The sequence below is a fragment of the Sparus aurata genome, chromosome 5 (assembly GCF_900880675.1).
Source record: "Sparus aurata chromosome 5, fSpaAur1.1, whole genome shotgun sequence".
Classification (NCBI taxonomy): domain Eukaryota; kingdom Metazoa; phylum Chordata; class Actinopteri; order Spariformes; family Sparidae; genus Sparus; species Sparus aurata.
This window is the reverse complement of record NC_044191.1, coordinates 36,304,503-36,325,621: the sequence shown is the minus strand read 5'-3', so window position 1 is coordinate 36,325,621 and position 21,119 is coordinate 36,304,503. Positions and strand designations below refer to the sequence as shown.

General features: G+C 42.8%; 2 protein-coding genes across 5 annotated transcripts in view; one reads left to right on the top strand and one right to left on the bottom strand.

Moving 5' to 3' along the window:
• The window catches only part of LOC115581335 (GTPase IMAP family member 8-like), a 451,552-nt gene that overhangs the window by 335,866 nt on the left and 94,567 nt on the right, over positions 1-21,119 (bottom strand). The window lies entirely within an intron of this gene.
• LOC115581323 (protein mono-ADP-ribosyltransferase PARP14-like) overlaps positions 1-21,119 on the top strand; it is a 36,502-nt gene that overhangs the window by 6,499 nt on the left and 8,884 nt on the right. For 2 of the 3 annotated variants that reach the window (XM_030416306.1, XM_030416304.1), the window contains exons 2-9: positions 4,476-4,529; positions 4,684-5,328; positions 16,217-16,384; positions 16,686-16,811; positions 16,948-17,049; positions 18,070-20,251; positions 20,568-20,717; positions 20,881-20,956. In XM_030416306.1, coding sequence (XP_030272166.1) covers positions 4,476-4,529; positions 4,684-5,328; positions 16,217-16,384; positions 16,686-16,811; positions 16,948-17,049; positions 18,070-20,251; positions 20,568-20,717; positions 20,881-20,956 — 3,503 coding nt within the window. The remainder of the gene's footprint in view (positions 1-4,475; positions 4,530-4,683; positions 5,329-16,216; positions 16,385-16,685; positions 16,812-16,947; positions 17,050-18,069; positions 20,252-20,567; positions 20,718-20,880; positions 20,957-21,119) is intronic. The other variant, XM_030416305.1, reaches the window with a different exon arrangement.

Here is a 21,119-nt window from a genome sequence, read left to right as displayed (position 1 = left end):
ATCATATCTTTGTTTTTTTTCAAATTGAATGAGAGATTCAGTGCAATATCACAGCAACAGATTTGATAAATAATTAATCTACTGTTGGTGTATCATGAACATTTTATACAAAATAATGAGAGAAGAAGCATGATAGACCTCACTGCTTTAGCATGTTTCCAGCAAGAGGAAGTGACATCACTGGTAGCAGGTCACATGCTTTTTATTTGAAGGCTTTGGAGAGTTTTTTTTGCAGTTTTATAACAGAGGTAACAGAGTTGACCAGAACATAGAGACAAACACAAAATGTGTTTTTTTATCACTGAAATTAACTATGATACAAAAAATAGATATTTTATGTAATTCAATTTATAACTCTGAATAGATTAAGCAGAAAAAAAATTAACTGGCACCGTTCTTTGAGTGACAGTAATGTTACCTTGCATGAATGTCATGATGAAATATAATTTATTGTTGGCTTATATTATTAGTTATTGGCTACCGAACAGAACAGTTTTGTGGACAGCTGTCTTTGTTGTTTAACAGCAGTGTTGTTCAAGTTACTTGGAAATAGTAATTAGTTACTAATTACTTCTCCAAGAAAGTAATCCAGTTACTTTACTTATTTTCAAAAGTAAAATATAAGTTACTTTACAGTTTACAGTTACTTTACTAGTTACGTTACTAAGTTACTGTTCAAAAACATGATGCACAACCTGAATACGCTATAAAGCAATAGACCTTTCGTGGCAGCGGGAAATAAATGGACAACAGTCTGACATGAGATAAACAAACCCCGTGTGAGCCAATATTACAGTAGCACCAGCTCCCAAAGGGCTTTGCATCACTACCCTTCTCTTCTAGTAGGGCTCGGTATTGTTAAGAAACTCACGATTCGATTTTGATTCTTTAGGTCGCAATTCGATTCAATATCAATTCGATTCAATATTGATTTAAATGCTTCGATATGGATTCAGTGATAAGTAGTAATAAACAAATAATTCATCAGAGTACCTGTTGATGATTTTTTAATTCAAAAAATAATCTTAAATTATAAATCTTTCCTCTAGGAAGCTCTAGTTCAAATTGAAATGTAAACAAAGGCACACGATGTGTTTAGTTATAAAATAGTGCAACCATAGTTAAGCTGAGAAAGTGCCATTGTTTCTGGGACTGCGTTGTACATTTTTGTCTGACATAAACAGACATAACCGCGGTCTCTCCGCCCTCCAAGGGGGTAAAACGTTGACACTGAGCCCCCTCTCTCCCCGGAGGAGAGTGCTACCCGCGGGCGCACGCTGCAGCGGCCAGGGTGAGACCGGCTGCACTGGGAGTTTACAGTCTCCGAAAGAGCGGTGCGTCAGACATCGGCTACCCGCCTCCGAAGCTCTGACGGTGTTTCCGTGGCGCGTCACCCTCCGACCCTTGAGTGAGGGCGAGGCGCTTCCAGCTGCTGGAGGCGGGAACCGAGAGGCATCTGGTGAGGGACAGCAGGTGGTCGGGGGCCGCTGCTTGCCTGAATCGATTCAGAGGATTTTCTGAATCGATACTGGTTTTTGACTGTATGGAAAATCGAGATTCAACAGCGACTGCTTTCTGGATCAATTTGTTTGGCCAATGCCCGCCCCCACCGTATTTCTTATTGGCTAGTAGACCTATCGTTAGTGTGATTGAGTGAAAGTTGCACCTCTGTTAGATCCAGAGAACTGTCTGGGCAAACCCGGAGCCGGAATGCAATCAGCCCTGCATACGTCATTAGCCCTTTTTACACAGCGTCTCCGCATTATCTCCGGAGCGGTGGTTCGCCAATTCTCCGCCGATGGTGATTCACACAGAGCGAAGCATCTCCGCCTTCACGTGTGTAATTCACACAGAAAGCCGGCGCTGCGGCGCCTAAAGAGGCGTGGCGGTACACGTCATGTTGATGATGTCGGTGTTTCACAGGTGTTCCCCTGTTAATCTAAATCCGCGGACAGTTTATAATCATATTGATGCTGTTATAATGTGTAGTGATTGAGATCCTGACCCACCAAACATCCTGGAAAGTGACGGAGTTAAGTTTTTCGCGCTAAATTACATAATTATAAATAATCACTATCAGTAAACAGGACGCTGTCTGACTCTGTCAGTCGCGGGGACGGAGGCTGTTTTCTGGGGGAAAGTTCCCTGAAGTTGCGGTCCGGAGAGCTGACGGTCGCGGTGATTTATTTTCATCACAAACACCCGGTGAGTTAAAGTTTTTTGCCGGTGACAGACGCTGTTTTTTGAGCAGAAATGTGAGGAAGAGTCAGTAGGACAGACACTTCTCCACGTACAGCTGTGGTATTTGTTTCCCTCATATAAGCTGCCAAAGACAGTTACAGTTACTACGTTACTTTTGTTCGGTCATGTAACGTTGCTTTGTGGGACATTTCTCTGTATTTAGTTGAGTGAAAGACCTGTGTAGTTATCAGACTGTCAGACCGACACTCCCTCGCTCCGCGCCCCCGGATTATCCGTTCACACTGGGACGGCTCACCAATAATGCGGCCTGATACTAGCCTCTTTCACACTACCGTTTGCATGCGGGGATCCTGCGCCAATTCTCCGCACCCTCCTCTGTGTGAAAGTTTCGGATGCGGAGAGGGGGGAAATTTGCCTCCGGCGCTGATCCGCCTCTGGAGGTTGTATCAGGGCCGCGAAAATGCTTCGCTCTGTGTGAATCACCATCGGCGGAGAATTGGCGAACCACCGCTCCGGAGATAATGCAGAGACGTTTTTGCAATTGTAATCCCTCACTTTACTCGTTACTTGAAAAAGTAATCGGATTACAGTAACGCCTTACTTCTAACGCATTACTGCCCATCAGTGTTTAACAGTGAACATCAGCTGACTTTTATTCCTGAAAGAAATGTTTGTGTTTTGTATTGAAACTCAGCAAAACACACTGTTCGAAACATGTGCAGCAGACACTGAGGTAACTTTCACATGACCAGGTGACCGACCTATCAGGTACCTGATAGAGTATGATGTGGTCGATCCCGCATTATACTCATTCTGCAAACGGTCAGACATTTTCTCAATGTTTATGCACCAGAAAATAAAACTTATACCATGGTCTGGGTGAATACTCGATTCTGATTGGCTGCAGGGTGTCCATTAACCCCTTTTATATGGACACCTACTAAGTAGTTCCAGTCAGATTGTCTGTTCACCACTGTAAATCAATGCGCTAGCTGGCGTATCAAATCTGAATATTATATTTCCAGCACTGAGTGCAGTCCGTCAGTCCTTCAGTGTCTAATCCTCTGAACACCACAGGGTGGCGACTGTAACACACAAGCTGCAGAAAGTTCACTTCCCCTCTAAATTTGCTGATATGCAAATAATCTCACGTCCTGTTCGCTGTTCAGCTCTCTGCTTCAGGCTGCGGCCACAGTAACGTTACACACGGCCGGTCATTTGTTCGTGGAAATCTTGCTATTGATTTGGGGACAATGACATGACTGGTTAGCTAGCTAATCGTGTTAGCTAGCATACTGTCAAATTATATTAACTGTTTGTCAACCGTATGCAATGTTATTGACTTTGAATCTTGCTAGCACAGCGTTAGCTTTCTGGCTCATCGCTGAGCGGACTAGAATATCTCCCGTTGCCAAGTCGTATCTATGATCCGTCCTATTTACTGGAGGAGTGAACAACGTCTCCGTTGCATAAGAATCTTACGGGAGAGTAATGACTGTTCCAGGTATTAGTCAAACCCTCAGGCGTTACCAGGGAAACGTAGTTATGGCTTGTGAAAAACTTTATATTTTGATTGTAAAACGCATGAAAATGTAAATTAATGGTCCGAATTTCTTTTCTTTAGCAAGTGACCATGGTATAAGCGGGATAATGCCCTTCGAGGTGTCCATAAACAGGAGTTAATGGACTTCGCGGAAGCAACCGTCCGACGCGAAGCGGAGGACGGTTCACGCCTCTGCGTCTTCCGATTCATTTCTGTTAATGCACACCTCGTCGGCCATTATCCCTTACATAAAGGTTGTTCACAAGTCCAAAATCTCGAGTCGAGTCTCAAGTCTTTTGAGGGCGAGTCTCAAATCAAGTCTCAAACCACTTAGTGTGCGATTTCAGTCAAAGTCACAAACTTGATTACCCATCTCTGGAACATAAATGTCAAATTGATCAAAGTGGACTGGTTACATCATCATCATCTTCATCACTCCAGGCTGGTTATTTGGTGGAGCATCATGCTGCTCCCACCGTTGATGTTGTGTTGTTTGGGTCAGTTCAGGTCCACCACATTCAGGACTGGGTCTGACTGTCCTAGGGTCACTTTTAGATTGGGTCCCTTTATGATGATGTTGGGTTCTGAATGTTTTCCACATGTTTATTTCAGAAGTGGTCCAAAGTTTTAGAGGACTGCATGAATGCTGACAGTGTTAGTGTCGTGAGAAGGTCAGTGACAGTTTAAAGAGGTTAATGAGTAAAAATATGTTGTTTCCTCACATTCACAGATAATCTGTATCCTCTGAAGCGCAGCTGGAGTTATGAGATCCTGCCACCTAACAGTGAGTCGAACTGAACTGTGTCATCCTGCTATTTAAGAACTCTGAGTTTACAGTATTTAAAGTTAAATTCTGTCAATAAATAACTGAACAGCAATGAAACTATAACTGAATAAATGCAAATCTGTGTTTGTCCTTTTCTGCCTTTTCTCTCCAGTGTCTGAGCTGAGGGTGGTTCTGCTGGGGAACAGCTGGTCTCAGAGGAGTTCAGTGGGGAACTTCATACTGGAAGAGAACATGTTCACCACTGAGGAAGAACCAGACGGCTGTCTGAGTGAGAGAGGACGGGTAAAGGAGAAAGAAATAGTTCTGATCAACACTCCAGATCTGCTGCATCCCAACATCCCTGAATACAGACTGAGAAGAAATGTAGAAACCTGTGTGAGACTCTCTGATCCTGGACCTCATGTGTTCCTGCTGGTTCTACAGCCTGAAGACTTCACTGAGGAACACAAACTGAAGCTCTGCAGAGTCCTGAACCTCTTCAGTCATCAGTCATTTGATCATTCACTGGTTCTGATATCAGCACCCAGAGAGGAGAGTCCAGGTCTGATGGAAAGATACATGGAGCACCCACCACTGAAAGACATGATCAGAATGTGTAGATACAGATACTTAAAGCAAAAACACCTTGAACATCTAGAGATGTTGACACGGTTGGGTCAAATTGTAAAGGAGAATCATGGAGATCACGTCAGCTGTGATGTGTTCAAGGACACAACATCATCTTTACCAGCTGATCATCAAAGTCCCAAACAAAAGGAAACACAGACATCCATCATCAGTGCTGTTAAAGCTGCTGGTAAGTACAGAAACAATTCTGACAATAAGAACTTTGTTCACACAAATCATCTTTGATTATATTAGAACAATAAGCAACAAATTAATGATGTCATCGTTTTCGGGGCTGCATAATGACGGAATCACTGCTAAAGACCCTTCAACTCACAGTAAGTAAATGATCACAATGCTAATCATTTGGATTTGCAGATAGAGTTTTGGGTGACATATTTTCTCCAGAAGGAATCTCAACACATCCCACAATTCAACCATCTATTCAATTCAGATTCAGCTACTTTGCATCTGCAAGTACACACAGACATTAAAGGAACTAATGCTGCATTTTCCTTAGAATATCTTGATCATAAGTAAAAATTGTTTAAAAGGCAGAGCGTAAGATATAGCCAGAATTTTGGCTTAAAACGCTGATGAAATGAAATGAACTAAAATTATCAACAGAGTGTGAACAAACAATTGTATTGACATTATGTCAAAGACGCAGAGGAGTCAAGAGTCCACACATGGTTTCCTCCAGGTGAAGTTCAGATACTTGTGTACAAACAGTCTCTGGTAAAAGTAGAAGTACTGATTCAGCTTGTTTACTCCAGTAAAGTAATAGATTACAGGCTCTGACATGTAATCAGAGTATCAGAGTGAAAAATCTCCCTCTGAAGGACATTTGTGCTCAAAGCTAACTGAAGCTCACGTCATATTAACAGAATTCAAAGACTATTAAAGTTAAAGGTGGAGATGACTTCCGGTCGAGCGGCCATGCAGGTAGCAGCCTAACTTAACAGCTCCCCCCAGCTAATTTCTAAAGCCCCTGTAACTTGGCCAAAATTTCTTTCGAGTCTAATAAAGTTATAGTAGGGGCACATATTATGCCTAAGATACAACAAAAGAAGTCAACCCTCGGCAAAGAGCCCAGAGAGAGCTCCGCAACCGTCATATCTCCGGTGGACGAGAGCAGAGCTAGCTTGTGCCAGCTCGCTACAGAGGGCCGGTCGGCAGAGGAGGACATGGCGAACTTGGATGTGATTCTTCAAGAACTGAGAGATTTCCGCCGAGAAAACTGAGAGAAATTAGGGAAGACATAAATAAGACAAATATCAGGATTGACAAGGCCGAGGAAAGAATTGCGGAGGCGGAGGAGAGAGTGCAAGGCGTGGAGGTCGCGGTGCTGGAGCTACTAAAGGTGCAGACCCGCCTGGAAATGAAGCTAACGGACCAGGAGGGTCGATCCAGACGGAACAACATCAGGATCCACGGGGTTTGTGAAGGTGCTGAGGAAAACTCACCTTCTGTGATCTCCTTTGTTGAGAAGTTACTGATTGAAAACCTGGATCTTCAGCCCTCCTTGGACCTGCAAATAGAAAGAGCCCACCGGGCACTGGGTCCCCGACCACCGAAAGACGCGCCGCCAAGATCGTTCGTGGTCAAATTTTCGAGTCACCGGATTAAAGAGGACATCGTGAAGACAGCCTGGCAGAAACGAGGTTTTGTTTTTCAGGAAAGAAGAGTAAACTTAGACCATGACTATGCCCCAGAAATTCTTAAAAAACGCAAAGAGTATGCAGAGGCCAAAACGGTGCTGAGGGAGAAAAAAATACGATTCCAGACGCCTTTCCCAGCAAAGCTGAGGGTCTTCTTTCAAGACGAAACCCGAATCTACAACTCGGCGGAGGAGGCAACCAAAGATTTGGCAGCAAGGGGCTTGCCCATAAAGGCGTTCAAGCCCCCGGAGACTTGGGCAGAGAGGATTAAGCGGCTGACCTGGCGCACATCTTCCCGGGGGAACGAGACGGGGGCACCTGCGCAGCGCGCGGGTTACAAGGAGAAGCTGGACGTTTTTAGGAGAAACTAAACGAATTTGACTGAGAAACAGGAACTTCTATGCTCAACTTAGGGACAAGTTTGTGTTGCTGAAAGGCAAGGGGACTGAATAACGTGTTGGTGAGTTCAAACGTTAGAGATAACATTATACTTTGTAAAACAACCGGACCTCTGTTCATCAATAAGGTGTTTATTGACATGTCTTGTGCTCATATCACCTCCTGCCCAGTCTATGTTACCTAGACAGGCTAACTAGTAGTTCTGACAGCCATGTAACGGGGGGCTATAACTACCATGTACCACCGCTTACTTCTCATAGAGGGCCTTCTACCCATAGTGGGAGAGGAAGTCTATCCCTCTGAGCCGTCAAGTCAACACGGCTCCAACAGGGTCACAAACAGGACCCCAGTTCAGGGAGTCATTTCTGTGTTATTTTTTTCAACACTGTGTTCCACGTTCCAGTGTTGTCATTTAGTTTTTGATTTCTTTACATGTCTGTGTAGCAACAGGGGCAAGGTTACCTTGGTGACAGGAGGAGAGATGACATAAAAAAAAAGTACAATGGCAACAGGCTTGGTTAAGGTATTATCACATAATGTGAATGGCATTCTCAATCCCATTAAGAGGAGTAAAATGTTGAGCAAAATGAAAAGGGAAAAGGTGGGAATTGTTTTCCTTCAGGAAACACACCTCTCTGAGCCAGACCACGCTAAACTCAAGAAAAGGGGGTTTAGTCAAGTCTTCTCAGCCTCATATAAGCTTGGGCCGAGAAGAGGGGTGTCAGTTTTGATAGCAGAGGGACTAAATTTTGAAGCCCAGTTCGAAATTAAAGACAAGGAGGGAAGGTATATTATGGTGGGGGGAAGATTTGAGGGGATTGAAGTCACCTTTTTGAATGTCTATGCACCACCTGGAGCAAACTGGTCATTTTTCAGGACCATTTTTGATTTAATGTTAACTAAAGCTCAGGGCCTAACGATTTGTGGGGGAGATCTAAATGTCAGACTGAACTCCAAAATGGACTCATCTGGGGGCTGCAGTCCCCAAAGCAGCTCACTTAGCAGGAAAATCAACAGTGTTTTGCAGGACACAGGTATAGTTGATGTGTGGAGGGAGCTCCACCCCTCATTAAAAGATTTCACTTATTTTTCCTCACCCCATTCCACATATTCTCGAATTGATTATTTTCTAATGTTCCACAAGGATGTACATATGGTCAAATCATGCAGTATAGGACTTATGGACATATCAGATCATTGCCCAGTTCAGATGGAAATTGAATTAAATTTTAAAAGGAGGGTTTCGTTATGGAGGCTAAACACCTCTATATTGAATGGGAAGATGAAGGATGAGATAAAGGAGGAAATAGGAAATTATTTGATTGAAAACGATAACGGTGAGGTCACTCCTCCTTTCCTGTGGGACGCTTGCAAAGCAGTGCTACGAGGGAAAATTATTGCTAAAACAGCCGCATTGAAAAAAGGAAAAAACAAGGATCTAATTAATCTAGAATTAAAATTGAAAAGGTTGCAAAGGGAACACAAGACAAGTCTGGATCCAAATCTCGCCAAAGAAATGCAGCAGGTTAAAACTCAATTAAACAATATCCAATCAAAAGACTTACTCAAAAACTTGCTGTTTGTGAAACAGAGACATTATGAGGTGGGTAGTAAATCATCAAAATTATTGGCCTATAGGCTAAAGAAGCAGCAAGCTGAGAGGACCATCTATAAGATTAGAGACCCCCAGGACAATGGAATAAAATATGATTTGGACGACATCAGCAGGAGTTTTGAGATGTTTTACAAAAATTTGTACACGCAGCCAAAATTAAACAATGATGATCAAGCCACGTTTATGCTTGGCGGGCTGGACCTCCCAAAGGTGTCTGACACCCAAAATGATGCCCTAAACGCAGCCATTACTAGTGAAGAATTGAATAAGGTAATCTCTGGGCTCAAGACCAACAAAAGCCCGGGACCAGATGGGTACACAGCTGAGTGGTATAAGGTACTCAGAGAACCTTTAACACCTCTGCTGCTGAGGACATTTAATTGGGTGCTGCAGGGGGGGGAGACGCCCCCCTCCTGGCGGGAAGCGGTTGTAACAGTTATCCCCAAGCAGGGAGGAGATGAGCAGGAATGTTCCAATTACAGACCTGTGAGTCTACTAAACCAGGATTATAAGATTTTTGCCTCAATACTAGCTAAAAGACTGGAGCTGATTCTGCCTGAGATCATACACCAAGACCAAACTGGCTTCATAAGGCAACGGCAAACACAAGATAATATCAGACGGAGTTTACACATAATTCATAAGATAAATCAGGAGCAAATTGAAGCAGTCATAATGGGGTTAGATGCAGAAAAAGCTTTTGACTCTGTAAATTGGTCATTTCTATATAAAACCCTGCATAAGTTTCAATTCCATGACAATTTCATACGGACAATCCAGGCGCTTTATAACAAACCGACAGCGAGAATAAAAATAAATGGCTCCCTTTCAGGGTCCTTCGAATTGGCGCGCGGTTGCCGCCAGGGGTGCCCCATCAGTCCCCTTCTGTTTGCGCTCTTTATAGAGCCTCTGGGTCAACTGATTAGGCAGAATGATCAAATACATGGAGTTCCACTGGCGGGTGACCACAGGATAGCGTTGTTCGCGGACGACGTCCTGATCTACTTGACGCGTCCGGCCCATTCTCTTCCTGCTCTGATGAAAACGCTCACAGATTTTGGATCAGTATCAGGCTACAAATTGAACTCTCATAAATCTCAGCTCTTAACTTTTAATTATACAACCAGTCAGCAATTTAGAGATAATTATGCTATTAGGGAGGTTGATAGTATGAAATATCTGGGAGTGTGGCTACCAAAGGACCTAACAAGACTGGCCTCAGAAAATTATGATCCATTGCTTTCTAACATTAGACAAGACCTGGACAGGTGGAATCTGTTGCCCTTCCTGGGACTGATCCAGCGTGTTGAAATAGTTAAAATTAATGTTCTCCCAAGGGTTCTGTATTTATTTCAGTCACTTCCAGTGGAGATCTCGGATAAGAAATTTGCAGAATGGGACAAGTGGATTTCGAGATTCCTGTGGCATGGCAAGAAACCAAGAGTCAGATATAAAACCCTCCAGGTGCCGAGGGACAAAGGGGGCTTGGCCCTCCCTTGTTTAAAAACATATTACCAAGCAGCTCAGATTAAACCCTTAATAAATATATGCAACCCAGATTACTCAGCAATATGGAAGTCGATTGAATGCAAATATCTGACTACGGTTCCCCTGCAGGCTATTATTGGAGATAGCAACTTGAAACACCACCTGGGGGACAAACCCAACCCATGGTTAGATCTTTCACTTGCAACCTGGTTTAAAGTAGCTAAATCCTTTGGGTCCAAGGAGCCTTACTCGCTTATCCGCTGGGTAGCCCACGACACAGATTTTACTCCAAATAGGCTGGATGCAAACTTTAGGTCATGGCAGGAGAGGGGCCTTAACATGTATATCGATTTCTTTGTGAAATTCTCGCTTAAAAGTTTCCAAATGCTGAGGGAACAACATGACTTTGTTAAACAGGATTTCTTTCGATTTTTACAGCTGCGACATCATATTGATAGCATATTTAGTAAAGATGACTTGGGAAAATTAGGATCTGGGAAGGGCATACTAGGAGTTTTTATTTCAGCATACAGAGCCGAGTCGGGTTCCAAAACTATCTCCAAGTTGTACAAGGGCCTTCAAGAACTAAGGGGGGTAAACACATCCTACATCAAGAAAAAATGGGAAAGTGAGGGAAACTTCGTATTAACAACAGAGGAATGGGAAAACTTGCATCAAAAGCAATGGAAATCAACTAACTCACTGTCTTGGAGAGAGTTTAATTGGAAAAATATGATTAGATATTTTATAACACCAGTTCAGCAGTCCAGGCTGAGGCAGGCAGCATGCTGGAGAGGTTGTGGGGCTCAGAAAGCAAATCATTATCATGTGTTTTGGGACTGCATTGGGATTGCCCACTACTGGGAGACAGTCAGAGATAGTATGGAAAAAGTTCTGAAAGTTAAGATTGACTCCTGCTTCCAGGTCTTGTACTTAGGCATGATGCCACAACAGATTCTCGGCTTCTCCAAGGCTTACTTGTTCAGAGTCATGTTGGTCGCCAGTAAAAAAGCCATCACCAAAAAATGGCTAAGCCAAGGTTCACCCACTTTAACTGACTGGTTTAATGTGATGCATGATATTTTTGTAATGGAAAAATTAACATTTTTTTTGAGACTCAAGACAGACACATTTAATAAATGCTGGAAAGGATGGATTGACTTTATTAACCCATATAGAGCGGACTTCACGTAAAAGAGTCATTAGTACTGTAACTCCACCTGGCTCTCCACTACACAGACTCTTTGTTTTTTTGGATTTGTTTTGTGTTGTAATCTGTTAGTTTTTTTTTGTTTGTTTGTTTTTTTTGTCTTGTTTTTTGTCTTTGTCTCCAATGTTTTTTTTTGTTTTAAAAACAAAAATGTACAGTGCAAGAAGCATGTCCTGTTGACTTTTATTTCTTCAATAAAAATAAAATATAAAAAAAAAAAAAAAAAAAGTTAAAGGTGGAATCAGTAGGATTTGTCCCAGCTGTTCCTGAACGCACCACAAAGACAGTTGATTGTTGAGTCTCATTCCCAGGACGTCAAATAGACACATGTTGGGTTGGTAAAGCGCTAGCAGGAAATAGTTATCTATGCAGGCTCCTATGAATTTAAGAAAGGATGGATCTTGTAACCAATATACCTGGAACCTCCATCTCTGAGAATGTTGTGCAAATATGCCTAAGCACATTTCCATTGAGGCAGCTGCATGATCACTAATCACTATGCTGTCATACCGGCAGTTTGTGACATTAATAAGCAGTTCAACAGATATTAGGAAATAATCAATAAGTGACGGGACTGTACAGTGCGAGCATTTTATTCGCATATGCGCCTAAAAATAGATTGTGCGAGTAGAAAAAAATAAATCCATACAAAGTGGATCAAAGTAGAATAAAATTTTCGCGCATCTGTATACAAATCAACAAGTCATAGCCAGTGTTGTGTATAACGGTGTTAGAATAAACGGCGTTACTAACGGCATTACCATTACCGACTATTAAATGTGGCGCGTTACAAACTGAAGCTGATCATTGAAGCTGTTGTCACCGACTCGGCTCTCAGCCACCGGAGCTGCAGAGCTGTTTTATTTTCCTCCGGTGAGGGAGGAGGGAGGGGCGAGACAACCGCATAAGTGATGGTGATTGGCTCTCTAACGTTGAGTGAGAGTTCTTAAGCCAATCAGTGGCAATGTTCAGTTTAAACACAAGCCACACCGCACACAGCAGCCTCGCACACACAAACTAGCAGCAAGCAATGGCGAGTCCGGAGGGAAAGTTAACATTTTCAAAGTGGAAGTACAGACACGACTTTAATCTCCTTTGTCCACGTCCGTTGTAAGAAATGTCACAGTGCTCCTAAGCTAAGCGTACAGCCCTGCGTGAATACGTTTTATAAGTAGAAGAGTGACAGGAATATTCTTTTTTGTTTGGATTTTTTTCCCTCCATACATCGACTAGTCTTAGATCTTTTATGAATTCAGTCAGCTTTTTCCTTGTCTGTACGTGCGAGGTATCAGTTCCAGTAAGTCGATCCATTATTGGGTCTAATGTACAATTAAAGTCCCCCCAAAAAATATAGAGACCTTCTAAGGTGGACACAGTCAACAGTAATTGTTCAAAGACAGATGGCATATCCTCGTTAGGACCATAGATATTAATTAGGTTAACTTTACGTGACATAATATTTCCTTGTGCAATTACATATCTACCAGTTGGATCTTGAATAGTTTGAGTAATTTGGAATGGAACAGACTTGTGTACGAGGATAGCAACACCTCAAGCATAATTATTATAAGAAGAATAAATCACTTGGCCTGGCCATCTTTTTTTCAGACAAGGTATGTCAGAGACCATCAAATGGGTTTCTTGTAAGAAAACAATTTTAGACCTGAGATGTTTCAACCTATTTATAACTTGTTTCAATTTAGTCAATTTTCTAAGCCCCCTAACATTCCAACTAGTGATCTTAATTTCGGAATTATTCACAGACATAGTTTTTTGCCATCGATAACATCTTTTCATATCCTGATGAGGTTATAAATGTTGCTGATTCTGCCAAAACCATACACAAAAATATAACACACACTGGAGGGGAAAAGAAAAAACACAAGAACAACCAGAACAGTGATAACCAAAACGAGAAAAAATCCAATCCCCACCCCTGACATTTCCACTGAAATGCTTCCCACACCCCCTTTAATAAACCAGCTCTGGAGGAAGCTGATCCACTAATGTACCAGAAATAACGTTGGCTTATGAGTTGCACCACAGAAAATAATACAATAAAATAATTTAGCAAAGTGATCCTGATTTTTATCATGTTCCCTTATTTGAATTTCTGATCCCATCTAAAAGTTTGAACCATTTCTTATCTTTTCAGTATAACATTAAGCAACACTATCACAAAGAAACAGTCTTTATTAGTCTCCGTAAATCGTTAATGATACCTGACTCAACTGTTGTTTTTCTTCTTGGTGCGTTCAATGTCCGTCGTAACTTCAGGAACTGTGTATCACGTCCGTATGGTCTGTACAGTCTTTATGGTGGAACCTCTCGGCTTCTTGCGGTGTTGAAAAGAGATGAATTCTTCCATTGTGAAGCACTCTCAATTTACAAGGATTATGTTGAAATCCTTGAAAGTTTCCCATGGCCACAAACTGCTTCACAACTGGGACATTCTCGCCGAATACGGACCGTTTCTGCATACAGATCCTGAGAGAAAGAAAGCTTGCCGACGTCGTGCATGATTTCTCGCCACTAGTGTCCTGGCTAAGCTGCCAGGACACTATTGTATTCATAGTAATACAATTCTTTCTTCCATGGAAGTCATACTTCCCATGGGCGAAAACTCACCAAACTTTACAGAAATGTCCGGCCCCATGCCAGATTTACTTAATTCCAAGGACATGTCAATATTCCTCCTGAGGGGGGCATAATAAGCATTTAAATTTTAAAAACTTTAAAAATACCTACAAAATCAACAGTACATTCTACAGTTTTGAAACTTTCACAAAACTGTAGCCCCAATACTGCTGAAACTTTAGTCCACTTAAAACTCGTTACAAATTATGAAGTCCATCACTCAGTTTTTTTCAAAACCTGTAAAACGTATAAAACCTATCTCCTCCCACAATTTTTGCTCAATTGTCACCAAACTTGCTAGAGAGCATCTTCAGACCGTCCTCCATAAAACTTGTTTCTTGGATTTTTGATTTATCAAAAATTAAGCCTACAGTGCATCAAAATGTTTGACTGTAAACAGTACTGTAAACATATACTATCAAATTCTTGCTAAATACATTTTCAATCTTCCTGGAAAAATTTAGAATATTTTGGAGTCATGGTTGATGAAGTTTGGCGAATATCAGAATTTTATCTCAAAAACAGAATTTTTGAAAACATTTTGAATTCTGCTCTTATGGGAACAACTGGAGTCAATGTAAGACTGGCATTTTTAAACATCAGATTTTCTCTTATGAAGCAAAACACAAGACAGTTGTCCTAATGGTGGCATCACAGCAAGCCTCTAAATTAAATAAAAACAAATAGCTTGGACCGGACCATGTGTGAAAGCTAACAAAATTTTGAATAAAGGTCCAGTCTCATGCCAGATTACCTCAGCTGTAAATCCAAGCCAATAGTCCTGATGGTGGCGCTACAGCAAGCATCTAAAGTTCAAAACATTGAAAGTTCATAACAAATCAACCTGCTACAACTTCACACTTTCATCAAACTGTAGCCCCAATTCTAAAGAATCTTTTGTACATTTAAACCTATTAAAAATTATGAAGTCCATCACTCTGTAAAACTTGTAAAACTCCCACAATTTTTTCCTACAGTGCATGAAAATGTTTGACTGTGAACACTACTGTAAACATATACCAGCAAATTGATAAATAAATCTTCAATGTTCATGAAAAAATTGAACATTTTTTAGAGTCTTGGTAGATGATGTTTGACAAATATCAGAATTTTACCTAAAATTTGAGCATCTTCAGACCGTCCTCCACAAAACTTGTTTCTCTGATTTTTGATTTATCAAAAATTAAGCCTACAGTGCATCAAAACGTTTGACTGTAAACAGTACTGTAAACATATACTATCAAATTCTTGCTAAATACATTTTCAATCTTCCTGAAAAAAAATTGAGAATATTTTGGAGTCATGGTTGATGAAGTTTGGCAAATATCAGAATTTTATCTCAAAAACTGAATTTTTGAGAACATTCTTTGTTTTTGTCTTTGGTCTTTAGTCTTTGGTTCCAGAAGTTGTGAGTTCGAACCTCAAGTGGTCCAAAATGAACATTGTTTTCATCTGTCTTGTCTTCCTATTCTCCTGTTTGTTGCTCAGAATTGCCTAAATTTGCCAAAAAATAGCCCGGACCCGACCCATCGCTGCGCAGCAGCTATCATTGATGATGTTTTTGCTTGAAAAGATTCAAATAAAGTTATTGTTGTTAATGTGGCACAATTAAACATAAAAGGGTGTCGAGTTGGTTCGATCCGATTTAATAAAGCAAAATTACTTTCAGGTTTTTTTTTTTTTAAAGATTTCTTTCCAGGTATAGACACCTTTATTTTTGACAGTGGATAGATTAGAAATGGGAGACAGAGGGGTTGTGACATGCAGCAAAGGACCTCTGGCCAGGATTCAAACCGCGGTCAGCTGCGTATGTGGCATGCGCTCTAACCGTTCGACTACCTGCGCACCTTACTTTCAGTTTTTTGATATAAAAGTAATAATAAACATCTACTTGAGTTTTAAAAGAGCCTTTTCCAAAGAAATTACTCTGAAAATAAAAACTTTTAACAAACTTTATTTAATCTACAACATTTTTATTATTAACTTTGGTCCAGTTTTTCACATTCACAACAGAAACAGAATAATGACGTCATGAAGGTGAAGCAGGTTTTGATTTGTCTCCTGTCAGAGTCCGTTCAGAGCACCGGTGTGGTTCTGGAGAACGTGGCGGACAACATGTCCAGAGATCTGCTGCTCATGCTGGTGGAGAACATCTCGGGTCTGGACGACAGCTGCTTCAGTCTGGAGATCATCTGGGAGAGCTACAGAGCCGCGGTCACCTTCAGCAACGCTGCAGGTCAGAAAACACAGAAACACTGATCCACATGAAGACCTGCTGGTCCAGACCTCCACACCAAGACCAGGTCCCAGATAGACTGGTCGAAAACAAGCAGAGCCATTTTTAAAAATGATGAATGTCAAAACATCCAGCTAGTTTTTAACTTCAGGATTTAAAGGGATATTTCACCCAAAATCTTTTGAAAACTATTTTGTTTAGAGTGTAATTTGTGGTTTTTTGTAATCACAATGATTTGTACTTTTCAATTTCATTCTTACAGTAATAATCTTGAGTTTTATTATTATCATTCTTATTACAGATGTGGAGAAGTTCCTGGCTGTGAGTCAGTCCAGCCAGAAGCTGCAGAAACACGGACTGACCGCCCGACCGCTGGAGGCCGCGGAGAGCGTCCGAGTGGAGAGTCTTCCTCCGACTGCAGTCAAAGGTTCACAGACTGTTTAATCCCTGCTGGTCTGCTGTAATCCCGAGCTCCATCTGAGCCACCTGAAAACTCTTGTTCTACTGTCAGCTGAAACTCAAACACTCACAAACAGCATTTATTATTTCTGATTCCTTTCCAGACATGTTGGAGCTGTACTTTGAGAAGAACTGGGCCTTGCCGGACAGAATCGTCACGATCCCAGACGAGCAGGCTGCCATCGTCACTTTCAAACACCCCAAAGGTTTTTTCATTCTCTTGTCTGCTGATGTTTGACTCTCTGATACCTTTTTATGTAAAACAAAAGTGTAGAAGTCTCGTGAAGCAGGACTCGACTCAGAGACATCTTGTTGACCAAACAATAAGAAATACACTACAGGCCAAAAGTATGTAGACGCCTGAAAATTTTTTTTGATTTCATGTGTTTCTTAATCCCTGAGCTTTAAAGGTTCAGTATGTGAGAACTGGCCACGTGTCAATCACAACAAATTATAGGGGGCCACATATCACCAGAGTAATCGCTAATTGCTGCTAACTGTAGCTGCCGTTAGCTAGTTAGCTCATTTAGCTGTGCAGCTAGCAGCCCATGCGAGGAGCTTGAAGCAGCAGGGGAGTTTTTCTGTCTACACTGCCAGCACAGGAGTTTTGGATTGGAGCTAGCTGGGTAGCATACTAGTTTCTAGATATCCTCTTGACATAGTACATATACGTCATGACATCATAACTAATTTAACTGAATAAGCTAAGAGAGTTTGTGGAAGGTAGCGAGCTAGCCGCTAACACATCTCCCTGCTGTTGATGTGTTTTGGTGGACAGACTCTGGAGGGAGGCCTGAGGGGACGAGGTGGGATTGTTTTGGTTTGATTTGTCAAATTCTATTTTACTAACTTCTTCTGTCAGGCTTTCCTAGAGATTCAGATCCTGGATGCAGAGATTTGCTCCCATTCAGCCAGTACTTGTATTTTTGAGGCTCATCATCATCAAGGTGTTGGATGGGGTTCAGGTCAGGGTCTGAAATATCTTTGCATCCTGTAGCGTTAACAATCATTACTCTGGAACTACTCAGGAGAAACAGACTCCCACCAAAGCGGAAGAACAATGTTATCCACATACTTTTGGCCGTATAGTGTGCCCACTGACCAGGATGACGAGTCTTTAGGAAAAATAACCCAAGTTAGAAATATAGTATAATTTAAAGGCCTTGAACTATAAATAGAAGAACCACTTACCAGAGTTTTCTTTTTTCTTTCATGTGTTTCTGCAGTTGTGGAAAACATTTGCACAAAGCGAGACTACATGATGAGCTCCATCCCTGTCAGAGTGTATCCGTACCACGAGTCGCTGGGCAGCGCCTTGTACGGCAAAGAGCGACCAGCATGGAAGATGCCGGAACCTTTCACAGAGAAAGTTCACCATGTTATCTGGAAGTTCCTCCAGATGAAGAAACTCTTCCAGAACATTAACGATCAGATGCAGCCGTATTTCTGCAGCGTGGACTTGAACAACAACGAGGTGAAACTCAGCCCTCTCCCAGGGTTTCTGAGGCAGAAAGGTCTGAATGCAGAACGGGTGAACAGGTGGATGAGCACCGCCCTGGACGCCTTCCGTCAGCAGATGGCTCACTACACGGAGTTTGAATGTGCTGTGAGCGCAGCTGCGTGGAAAGCTGCAGAGAAAGACGTCCGCTCAGTGGTCAGAGAAGACGCCGTCCTGGTGATGGATGCATCCAGGGACACTCTGACCGTGGCTGGCCGAGCGGACGACATGAAACAACTCAGGGGTCTTGTGGAGGATGTCGTTCGTAAAGCCATAACTCAGATTAAACGGCAAACAGAAGCGGTGTCTGAGGGAATGATTGTGCCCCCTGCAATGTTCTACATCCTGAAGCAGGAAGGGCTGCAGAAAGCTGCACAAGACATTTCCCCTGACATGAGCCTGTCCTACGATGAAGGCTCCCAGGTGATCACCATCACAGGACTCCCTGCAGAGGTTTTCCAGACCAAGTCGTGGATCCTGGAAAAGCAAATGGGTGTGAGTAAAAAGCAGATTGATGTCCCTCCTGGTCTTGTAGACTTTCTGAACACAGTGGATCCTATGGACATGTCACAGGACCTGTTTACATCCCAAGGCATCACTGCCATCTACGGCATCGAGGACAAACGGGTCATGTTGTTGGGCAGTTCTGACAGAGTCCTCGCTGACGCAGAGAGTAAGATGAAGCAAGTGTTGTCCCTGCAGACTCTAGATGTAGAAGACCAGGAAGTTCTGAAACGTCACGACTGGGTGAGCCTGAACCAACAGCTGTTAGACACCTACAACAGCTCAAAGAAGAAAACCGTCACCATCCAGATCCACCCGGAAAGAAGAAACAAAATAACGGTGGCCGGCTTCCTGACCCCAGTCAACGAGATCAGCTCCAGTCTGAGGGAATTCATTGTCAACTACTCCCAAGTTCAAGAAACCATACGCGTCAAGTTCGGTGCTGTTGTTCAGTTTATTGAAAAGAAAAAATCACAAGATTGGAAAAGTATCGCCAAAGCCAATGATGTGAAAGTCCATTTTGATGAAGTGAGGCCAAAAATCCTCCTCGCTGGGGCTCGTGTTCATGTCCAGAAAGCCAAATCCTGTTTTTTGGAGATGACTGGCGCTCTCTCCACCGACATCTTGACCGTGGACAAACCCGGAGCTAAGAAGTACTTCCTGTCTGCTGGAGGCATGGTTCTGTCGACAGTGATGTCAGAGTTGAGCTGTGTGGTGATGCTTCGTCCAGACAACCAACCAGAAGAGGTGGAGGACAGCTATGAGGTAGAAGATGGTTCTTGTTATTGCAAAGTGCGGACCGCCAGTGGAGTTCTGGTTTCAGTCAGCAAGGCAGATATCTGCAGATTTAGCGTTGATGCAGTGGTCAACACAGCTAATGAGGAACTGCAGCACATTGGTGGGCTGGCGTTGGCGCTGCTCAAGGCTGCAGGACCGGAGCTGCAGAAAGTCAGCAATGATTACATCTCCAGAAACAGAAAGCTCCGCCCAGGTGAAGCCGTGGTGACGCGTGCATTTAACCTGCCCTGCAAACACGTCGTACATGCAGTCGGTCCACGCTTCTCTGACTCTGACGAGAAGACGTCAGTGTCACGTTTGAAGCATGCTGTTAAAGAAAGTCTGAGACAGGCAGAGACGGTCAGCTGCTCCACCGTCGCACTGCCAGCCATCAGCTCCGGTGTGTTTGGTTTCCCTGTCGAGCTCTGCGCCGAAACCATCGCTCAGTCAGTGCGGGAGTTCTGCGACAGTCCCGGGGGTCCACAGTCGCTGACTGAGATTCACCTGGTGGACAATAATCACAGCACAGTCAAAGTCCTGGCCACAGCGGTCAACACAGAGTTCAGTGACCTCGAACCTACTCTGACGATACCACAGCCGACAGGAGAAGGAGGCGCTGCGGCTTCAAGGTAACGTGTTTTTGTATCATGACATTCGTGTGTTGATTGTTGTTTCCAGGCTAATTTTCAGCTAACTGGCTCCATCAAAAGACAGAAATCTGCTCACCTCCAGAGCTGCCTGCTTTACAGGCTGTATCTTGTTAGTTAATAAGCCCCGTTAGCTGATCGCCAAACCATCCAAAAGAGTTTGTTTTTTTGGACCAACTGCCATTTCTACAGCCACGTTAGCTCGTATGCTAGTCACCAATCACTGCAGCTGCTTTTAGGAGTCAGTAGAGTAAAGAGAGAGGAGTGTTCTCACAAATCCTGTTGTTCATTATCCCAGCAGACATCAACACGGTCAGGGTCAGAACCAGGTGCCCAGGGACCGAGGGTTTGCTGAAAGAGGAGGACAACGAGGAGAAGGAGCTCGGGGGGGTGGTTGGGAAGGTGACCATGGAGATCAGAACCTCAGGGGACCCGTCAGGCCTGGAGGGTAACTCTTCTTCCTCTTCTCTTTCTTATTATTTCTTTTCCTTCGTTGGTTTCTTATTCACATTATTGGAGTCTGAGATTTCTCCTTTCCTGAGTAATAAAAACATTAAACACTGTGTACGTCACACTGATGATCGTTCTTCCTGTTCTGTGATTGGCTGCAGGCCGAGGAGGGCGGAGCAGACCACAGCGGAGGGTCTGAAGATTGTCCTCTGGAGGGGAAACATTCAGGACCAGACTGTGAGTACACTCCTGCGATGCAACTAAAACCTTCACACACTTTATCTTCATGTGAATAAGTTGTACGTTGTTTTAACTGATGTTTATATAAATAATAAATGAAGTAACTGGTGGTCTCAGTTGGAGTCCTGATCTTATACGATGCTGTGATGTTGGTCCACAG